Source organism: Poecilia formosa, unplaced genomic scaffold (genome assembly GCF_000485575.1).
Source record: "Poecilia formosa unplaced genomic scaffold, Poecilia_formosa-5.1.2 Scaffold7, whole genome shotgun sequence".
NCBI classification, from domain to species: Eukaryota; Metazoa; Chordata; class Actinopteri; order Cyprinodontiformes; family Poeciliidae; genus Poecilia; species Poecilia formosa.
This window is the reverse complement of record NW_006799946.1, coordinates 4,476,495-4,486,535: the sequence shown is the minus strand read 5'-3', so window position 1 is coordinate 4,486,535 and position 10,041 is coordinate 4,476,495. Positions and strand designations below refer to the sequence as shown.

Below are 10,041 nucleotides of genomic sequence, written 5' to 3'. Positions count from 1 at the left end.
ACTCAGTGGATTTCTATAAGAATTGCAAGATGTGTCTAATTTAGTCTATTTTTCCCTCCAACACGTAAAGCACTAAAAAACTATGGCTGTGTTTTATTTTTAATAAGCTGAAAAGAGGTAAGAAAATAATCACCTAATGTTTTATTTTTCAACATTTTTAATATGTGTTATTAAATTTGATGTGCATTGTCTTTTCATTTTGTGCTTTCTAGGTTTAAAAATATAGATATAGATATAAAAATCTTTGGGAAATTTGAGAATTCAGTACCAGAAACAGTACTTATGTGTAATTTAAACAAACAAATAATGGGATCAAGATCTAAAAATAGGATATGGAGACCAGCGATAATAACATTTTGTTTTGTGTGCAGAGGAGTTACAATTTAATTTGTATACAATTAGTGTGGATAAAGGAATTCCCTTGGGAGGCCAAATGGAAACTAATATGGAAAATATGTCACAAAGGTGCTGATATAGAGTTTAAGATCAGTCTGGGGAAAGGTGGATTATGGAGATATTGTTTATCTTGTGTTGCAGGGAGTGACAGAGTGAAACAAGAGGAAACGATAGGAATTTACTTTTTTTCTTTATAAGTGATCCATGAACATTTGTGTGTTTTTTTTTATAAACTTATATCTTGATTTTTATTGCAGCTGTCTTTACCTTACCTTTATTAACTTTTCTGTAAAGCACATTGTACCTTGTATCGCCTAGACGTGAACTTGCATGCATTTTACACCAGGTGGGACACTAAAATCACTGTGAGCCTAGTTCCTTTCACCTTAAACAAGAGGCCCAATTCAAACATTGGAATATCAGCTTTATATAATTTTGAAGAAGGACTGGTTCAGATTGAGGTAAATATCTTCCAATACACATCAATTTATTACTCAGTCATACGTCTTTTGATGAACTCCACTTCTCTTCCTTTTATGGTAACAGAGAACATCATAAAATAAAAATAATAATGCGGTTTTCCCTCTGCTTTTTGTGCAGGCTTCGTCATTGCTGTGGAGTAGTGGTCTTTGGGAATACTTGCGATGTTTTCAGGCTGACACAATGCCCAGACTGGCCCAAGTCTACCCAAACACCTCTGCACTTGTGTGGGCGGGGCGCCTTCAATAAGGCTGTAATCCTATTGGCTGAGGGGCGGGGCGGGTGATACGTACACAGACATTGAGGAATAGACGCAATATTGACTTTCCAGCCCATACCGGTCCACTCGTCTGCCACATTGAACGTGGCAAATTGACCTTGGTAATTGATACACTTGTGTTTGAAAACTTAGATCTAATAAATCTGAATGAGTGATCGTTGCCATAAGAGAAACACTCACACATACATTCAACTGACCTTCTGTAATTTTCAGTTCAGAACTAGTGACAATTCAGATAAAGAACAAAGGTTTGCAACTGCAAAATACATATTACACAAATAATATGAAACAACCACGCTTGGAATTCCGCTCTATTACACTACCTTGTAGCTTATCCTTGGTGACCTTTTGACTCCATTTCACTATCTTCTTGAGCACACAATATTTGTGAATCTGATTAACCTGAAATAAAGTTTGGTTGTCCAATAGGGTTTTCTTTAAATTTGGTAATTTGTCTGGTCATTGAATAATCAGAGGGATCCCATAATGAAGATTTGCTGGTGAGGAGAAGTATTCAAACACTTTGAAACACTACAAATAAACCCTAATACAGCAAAGACCATAACCAATCATTCTGAGGAAATGTAGAAAAGGTTCCCAAAAGGTAACAGAACTGTCTTGCGCTGCGCTGTTGATTTTGCCCGTCATAATATGGCGGCCACATTGACGTGGGACCCGGACGTTCGTGCTGCGTCTGTTTTGGTAGATCTACGCAGCGTGAAGTAAAGCGGGGGTGAAAACGACTGAAGCTCGCGCACGCTGTAACGGGACGATTTCAGGAAAGAGCAGGGAACTTTGTATGGATATGAGGGTTTTTTTCCTTGTGGATAAACAGAGCTGCTAAAGGAGGACAAGGTTTTGCAAACAGGAGAGGCTTTTAAAGATATGTTCTAGCTTAATTTATCATGAGTGGACATAGAGTTTGACTTGCCAAACAAATCAAAATGCGAAGCGTTCTCTGAGGAGGAGCTCAACGAAGACCGCCAATGTTCACCTTTTTCTAGGCACTTTACAACAAGTTGTTCAAATATTTTTTTTCGCTACTTGTTTCAGTAAAAACAACACGGCGACAGCATGGCAGAGCACGAAAGCTTGGAGTTTGGGAAGGCAGACTTTGTGCTTTTAGACAACGTGTCGATGGAGGAATTCATGGCCAACTTAAAACTCAGGTAAGCGGTCACTCACCTTTAGAACCCCGCTGTGGCGACTAATAAGGACTTGCACTTAGAAAATGTAAGCATTTAATCAATTTTTTGGCCTGATGTGGATTATAGGTGGGGTTAAACGGTGCATCAACAGGTGCTAATAGTTGACGTGTATGCAGTTTCTCTTAGAAACAGTAACTATTGTCATTGTTTTACAATCCGTTTTTGTTTTGTTTTGTTTGATCTTAATTGTATTCATTGTATAGTTTTGGAGCCACGGCTCGCGTTTCCTTTAGTTTTCAAACCGAACAGGTGACTCCTTTTTGAAAAATGTGCGACTCCACCCAGTCTATTCAGGCTCTCTCCGTCAGCCGGTTTGTGAAAGCATGATGTCAGGCATGCGAAGATGTAACATTACGCTGTTCAGGTGGGGCAGCGGCTCCTACAGCTCACCTCTGCCATCTGTGATGAAAGTGCAAACTGATCCCCAGTGTCGGTTAGAGCTTTTAGTGTCTAATTCAGCAGCTCTGGACCGTAAACCGAGAGGTTATTTCTGTTTCTCGTTGTACGAATTGAAGTTCACTAATTTACCCGAACAGCTACTCTCACTGACATATTTTGACATTTTTGTCACCGTGCAGTTTCACTACAGTGTTCCTTTAGTGCTGTGTTTGTAACTGCGGTCATTTATTGATGTCCTCTTACCATTCTACCAGCACATTAAGGATTTGGTATTAAGTTTTTTTTTTAAATTATTATTATTATTTTGTCTAGCCCTTTAAACTGCAATGTCAAGAACGCACATTGCTGAACAGGTTTGTCTTGGACAAAAGGAGTAGAAACATTTCTTCAACAGTTTGAAAATATTTTCATTCATTCAAAGATGACAGTTTCTGCATTGTGCGCTACAGCAAAACTCCATCTCTTCCTTCTCCCACACCCACCCAGGCCTCATTTCGAAAGAAAATAAGTCTCTTACTGCATGAAGTGTCTAAAGTATGTCCCAGAAAAACACAGTGCAGATCTTTCGTTCAGTCTCAAGTAGAGAGCGTTAAGTAACAGGATGAGCTGAGTTTCTCTGGTGTTCACCGACGACATTGTTTCATTCAGAAATGTAAGCTCTACTCAACGCTATATATTACATTTATGATGTGAAAACATGTTTTTGCTTCTATATCAGCATGCACAGTGCTTTCATTTTGTTTGATTTCAGCAAACTTTGGTATACTATTTTGGAATTATGCTTGATAGGCCATCACAAGTTTCAGTTATTAAATAAAATCTGAAAAATGTGGCATATGTTTTTTTTTTAATTATTATTCAGCCCCCATTGTTCAATAATATGTAGAACTTCATTCCACTTCAATTACAGCTGCGAGTCTTTTGAAGTTTGTGGCTGCTAGGTTTGAACACCTACAAACTGAAACATTTGTCCAGTCTGTGCAAAATGGTGAATGGCCTGCGTTTGTTTCCAGCGTTATCAAGTCTGAGGACTCCAAAGCTCTTTGCACTACATCATTATTTATTTATTTTTTACCTGTTATAAACCCTCCTACTGATGGTGATAAATTACAATGTAGCTGCCCTGGAGCAGACTGACGGAGGCGAAGCTTGGAGATAGAATTTGGACTTTGTTTCCTCATATTTTCGACTTTAATCTTATAAAAGGTTAGAAACTAATAAAACTTCTTCATTGTTTTTTTTTCTTCCAAGGTACACTAATACTTCCACATTAAGCCATCATAAAAGCAACACTGCTCCAAAAAAAAAAGTTCCAATTATATCATAGGCATTTTTATTTCATGAGGTAAATTAAGTAGAGCAAATGTTGTTCTTAACACCATACAATAGTGGCATAAAGTCATATTTTAGAATATGTATATATTTTATTGATCTGCTCATGGGATGAAGATTAAAAAAAGATAGTCAGACTAGAAAATTAATTATTTTTCTTGGGTTTGCAAACGTCATCAGATGTCTGACGTTCTTTAATGTTTGGGTGCTGGAGCATCGATTTGCTATAACGTCGCCAGAAAAGTCCAGCACACTTAGCACCCCTTCCTTATCATTTTAATACAGCTTGCATGTTTACTTTAAGTCTTGGCTTGTAAGCAGTCTGTTCCCTGATGGGACGATCGAGTGAAAAGCATTTAGGAGCTTTAGTAGAAAACTTACAACAAATCGAATGCAGGTGGATTAAGATATCTTTGGAATGTTATTCTCAGCAGTTGTGATATTGTCTGTTTCGACTTCTAATATGAAACATCCCACTTTAAGTCCAGAAAAGATTAGCAGCAGAACTAAATAACATAGTCTTTTCCACGGCGCTCCATGGTGACGACTATTGTTAGAACATGGCCTGCAGGTGACTCATCTGTTATAGACTCTGTAGGGACCAGTTGTCGCGTTAACTACCAGACACCTGGCTGTCATGGGAGGTAAAGCATGCAGTTAATTGATATTTTTGCACTTTAATTGTTTCAGTAAATTATTATTCTCTTTATTGTTTTCTCTCAAGTGCCCTTGGGTCTTTTGAAAGGTGCTTATAAGTTAAAAGTGTAATTAAACTGACATTTAGAGACTGAACAAGTATGACTGATTTTAAAGAATAAGACGGCACAGCTCAGGTTTGCAAAGTTGCATCTGAATAAATCACAGTCGTTCTGGAACAACGTCCTCGGTCCACATGGATTCAAAGTCGAGATGCTGGCCCATAATGGACAGTGTAATGTTTGGAGTGAACAAATTGCAGCTCGCAGGAGTGATGAACTGGGCACCTAGCATTGTGAGTCTAGTGTGAACTTTTAGGTATGAAGCTTTGTAGTGTAAAGATGAATTGCTCCTGATTAGCAGTCTCAAGCAGAAAAATATTCACCGAGTTGTGTTGAGATGTTTCAGTCGGTGAATGTTTTCTCTTTTAGCTAATTTCAAGCAGTGAAACTCCAGATGCCTCCGGTAAAGAGTGCTGGTATAAAAGCGAAGGGGTTTTTCTGGAGGACACAGCCGCTCTGGTTACCAGTGTTTTTACAGCCATGCTTTTTAAATTAGATCAGCGTCTGTGGTGTGAACAGTAGCTTTAGCAGTCGGGCTGTGAGACCTGAGAGCTACCAGATGGCACCAGGCATCATTTTTCCAACTATGTCCCATTTTCTGTCTGTTTGTTTTCCCTCCAGCCAGACTGTGCAGTCCGGAGGTGGCGTGTGCAGATTGTTATTTGTAGAGGGTGTGACCGGCCAGGAGCGCTTCCTTTTTGCTCTCTCCCACCTTCCCCCTTAGTCTCAGAGTGTGTGCATTCACGCAGGGAAATGTAAGTGTTTGTTGGAGTGGGAGTGGACCACTTAAAGGATGGATCGAGAGGGCATCTAATGTTCTCTGTTTGATTCGCTGCAGTTTTCCAAAATAACTTGGTCTGGAGCACATCTGCCCTGTGTATTTTGGCTTCAAAGGACCTGCTGCTGTACAGCCAACTTCGGCCCTCTCTACCAAGTAGTTTGTTTAAAACATATCTCCTACAGTTGTAAGACTGTCTTTGAAGTTGGCAATCCCTCATATTGGGACATTTTTTTCCCTTCATTATGGGGGATTTCTACTGTTAAAGTCCTGGGATGTCGGGTAATCACATTCCCTTGTGGCAACAATTAAGCCCTGATATGGAAAAAACGACTCATGGTGAGACATCGTTGTTTAAGCTGACATTTGGTTTGTTTGACTTGAAGTTGACCTCTGCAGCCTGTTCTGCTCTCCTCAAAATAGAGCCCAATCAGATGCCCAGTCCATTTGTGGAGATGCCAAGATAGAAGTTCACATTCTTGTGGCGTCTTGGGAAGTTTCAGTTGATACAGTGCCTTGCAAAAGTATTCACATGATTTTTTTTTTGTTTTCACATTTTGTCCTGATATAACCACAAATGTTTCCAAATTATTTTTATTTAACATGATGAACCAACAAAAAAGTAGCATATACAAGCAAATTTTTCAAAATTATAACGTCAAATGCATGTGCACTCAGCCTTTTTTATGTTGAGACCCCTGAATAAAATTTAATGCTACCTGTTGCCTGCATAGGTCATAAAATGTGTAAGAAGGTGCTTTGGTCAGGTGAGGCTAAAATTGAGCTTTTTTGGAAAATGCTGTTAGTTGGAAAACTGACTCTGCATGTTACCCTGAAGACATGGTGAAACACTGTAGCAGCACCATCATGTTAGGGTGTTGCTATTCTTCAGCAGAGACAAGAAAGCTGGTTTTTGGCAAGTTACATGGAGCTAAATAGTCCCAGAAGAAAACCCGTCGGGGTGCACGATATTCACCTTCCAGCAGGAAAAAAGCCTCTAAACATCGACCCAGAGAGTTGCAGTGGAATGCTTTAAATCAAAGCAAATCATGTGCTAGAACAGCTCTGTCAATATTAAGGTGCTACATCCAGTTGAGACTAAAACTGATGTCCATAGCCGCTGAAATTGAGCTATTTTGTAAAGAAGAAACGGGCAGAAATGTCAGTCTGTACATTGTGCAAAGCTCGTCGAAACGTACTCTAATAGGCTTGCAGCTAAACTTGCAACAAAAGCTAGTTCAACAAAGTATGCACAACACACTTCAGATTTTTGTCATAACTTGGAAAACCATAATTTTGTATCATTTTGCTCCCAGTGCACAATTCATCACTGTGAAGTGGGAGCTTCACAATTCATAAAAAACTAAATAAAAAGACTTGAAGTTTGTGGTTGTAATTCGACAGATCATAAATGGGTTCATAGTGTATGAATAGTTTTGCAAGACGCTATAAAACTTGGCATCCAACTATAAATGTTTACGCCAAAGACGGTGGTTTTATGCTAAGAGTGACGGGAAAAAAAAGGCAACCTAAGACAGGCACACACACCTACCTGCTTAATGTTTCATAACATTTTTAGGTTAATACAGATAAAATAACTACCAAAACAACCTTTATGATACTGAGCAATTTCCTACTGATTGAGGGTAGTATAGTCTGCAGGGTTTCCCCCAGAAAACTTGCTAAGCCTGGTGGTGGGGGCGTCGAGGCGGTCCACCAGCGGTTCACTGTGTTTTGTATTAAAAGATGTTAAGTTGACAGGAAATGTAAAAGTATTACTGTGTAATTATATGTTACGGGAAAAGATCTCCAATGAAATGCTATTTAAATTCACAATTAGTCTAAAAACAAAAAATTTGCACTTCTGTTTAATCCAAAGTAAGTCAGCGGCTCCATCAGGCCCCCAAGAGCTTCCAGGGCCCCATAAATGCTAATATTTTAAAACAGACCACAGATACATATATGTAACGTTTGTTTATTGAGATGATCAATCCTGTTAAAGTTTATTCACTTGTTTAGGCATACATAAATTAAATGACTAAATTGTTTAACATTTAAATGCAAGATTTTAAGGAACTGGCAAGTTTACTTTGTAAAACTTCAAAGAACAATATTCATAGTTAGATTGTTTTGTTACCATAGCAACAATCTGATGCTGTGAGTTTAATCTTTGAATTTACAAATATAAATTAGTAAACTGCGATGATAGCTTATTGCTTTTTAGGGTGGCAAATTAAACTACTCCCTTCTCCCATATTTTACTAAATCTAACACAGAAGCTGTTAGAGGTGCTGATATTTTTTAGCAACAAAAGGGGCCCCTAAGTCAAAGTCTGCTCCAGGCCTTATACAGCCTTGGACCGGCTCTGCATGATGAGGTAATCCCTTGCACTATGCAGAGTTGCGCATCAAACGGGAGATTTAATTCAATGCTGCTAATGTGGCTTTAGTAGCTCTTCCATTTCGTGTCTGTTGAGTTTTAGTAAGTGTCACAGAAACTATTCTGGTTGGTCCAGTTTATGGGACGAGTTTCTCATATCTCCGTGCGTCCGCGCGTATTAACTCTAAGTAGACAACGCATTTGATATGGTTTGATGCATCGTGTAACCGGAAAAATAATACTAAAAATAATAATAAAATGACATAAAATCTGCGTGATGCGTGACTCTGAGGAGAGCGCGAAAGCTCCTCACCTGAAACTGCATGATGAGGTTAGCGCTGCTTATCCACAAGCGCTCCGGCCAACCGGGACCACAGACATAAACTTTACAGGGAAGACAGACACAGAGCCACACGCTGGGCAACGTGTTGAGATGTAAACGCCGCATGTAATTGTTCGTTCACAAAGATAAATCATTCTCACCGCTCCACAACGCGCCTCTGAATTCGCTACAAGTTATTCCTGCGGTTCACATTGAGCTGCACAATCAGAGCTAACGCGGCGGGTTTTAAACTCTTAGAGTTCTCCAAAGGATCATGATTTCTCACAGTAGGGTGAGGTAAATATCCATACAGGTCAGCCTGAGTCCAGTTTGAGTGAAAGGAGGCGCGCGCGATCGCGCTGAGGTAAAGCAGCGGCAGCGCGCGAGGCAAAGCGCAGAGGCGCCAGCGGTGTGATTGGTCCGCGCGCTGTCGGCTTTTAAATGCATAAACTATAAATCTATCTATTATAAACCTATCCTTTAGGAATAAATCTGCTCTGCTAGTGAAATGGTAAGAGATAAACAGACGCTTGCAGCCTGGCTTAAAAAAAAAAAGTTTTTTAAATTTTATTTTCCTAGAAAAGTAAACAAGCAACGGCGGCGGGGCTAGTAAAGCATGGCGGGCTGCCAGGCTTATAATACACTGGGGGAAACCCTGGTCTGTGAGAAACAAAATTCAAACTAAACCTCTTTGTACAATATTAAAACTTTGGAAAATAACCTTTACCACCTGCTAAATTTGGAAAAAAGACCAAAACAAGAAAGTGATTAAATAAAACTTGAAAGAATAACAGCATTAAGTAAATGTTCTCAGCGTCCTGGAGATCTGACATTATGCCCGACATCTGAAATGTCTTTATAAGGCAGCATTGTTTAGTCTGATTCCTGCAGCCCAGTGGAAAAAGAAAACTGCTGCATGTTTTCCTTAAATTAATATGGTAGGACTTTTCTTTTTCCAAAGTAGCAGCCTTTCCAAAATTTGAGATTCTAATATGTTTGGTATGTTTTTCACTCGTGCTAAAAACGTTAAAAGAAGCAAAACTGCAAAGCTTTGTTTTGATCTCAGTAATAAGGATCCCAATGGGTAGAAATTAGTGTTCCTAAATTGCACTGATGTGGTTTCAGCTCTGCTTGTTAAATTATTTTCAACCTGAGGCAATACATTCTTTGCTCTATAAACTTTGGATGGTGTTTATGTTATTTCCACCCCCAGTGGGCGACTCTAAAAGCTGTTGCCTTCAGGTTTTTAATGTAGCTACTGAAGGACTCTGAGTGATTTGACCCTTGTACTCATCTACAAGGAGTAAAGAGACTTTGACCAGGATGCCTTGGCTAATACGGAGCAGAGCAGGAAAGCTGGCATTTCCCTTCCCTTCATTGTTTCCTGCAGCCTCTCTCTGACTGGTCTATAATTGTTTTGTACAGTTTGGCACAACAGTGCGTTTTAGCACTAGCATTGATTTTACTTCTCATATAATTTGAATAAATCACAGTTCTGACTTAACCAAATTAATGTTTGCTCTCTGTTTCTAGTAGCTCCTTGATTTAACTTTAAAATGAACCAACAAATTGCTTTCATGTGGGTGTTAAAAAAGCAGGAATTCTCTTCTTTACCCTGCAGGGAAACTATAAGTGTAGTGCATAATGAGACTGTGCTGCCTCTTTATCTCGCAAAGTAAACAAAGGGTTCGAGGCAGACTTGTAAAATA

The 10,041-nt window shown here is 39.2% G+C and overlaps 1 protein-coding gene across 1 annotated transcript in view; it reads left to right on the top strand.

Annotated features, from left to right (window-relative positions):
* Positions 1–1,859: 1,859 nt before the first annotated feature.
* Positions 1,860–10,041, top strand: part of myo1d (myosin 1D) — a 109,057-nt gene continuing 100,875 nt past the window's right edge. The window contains exon 1 of the mRNA XM_007572314.2: positions 1,860–2,325. Coding sequence (XP_007572376.1) covers positions 2,231–2,325 — 95 coding nt within the window. The 5' untranslated portion in view covers positions 1,860–2,230. The remainder of the gene's footprint in view (positions 2,326–10,041) is intronic.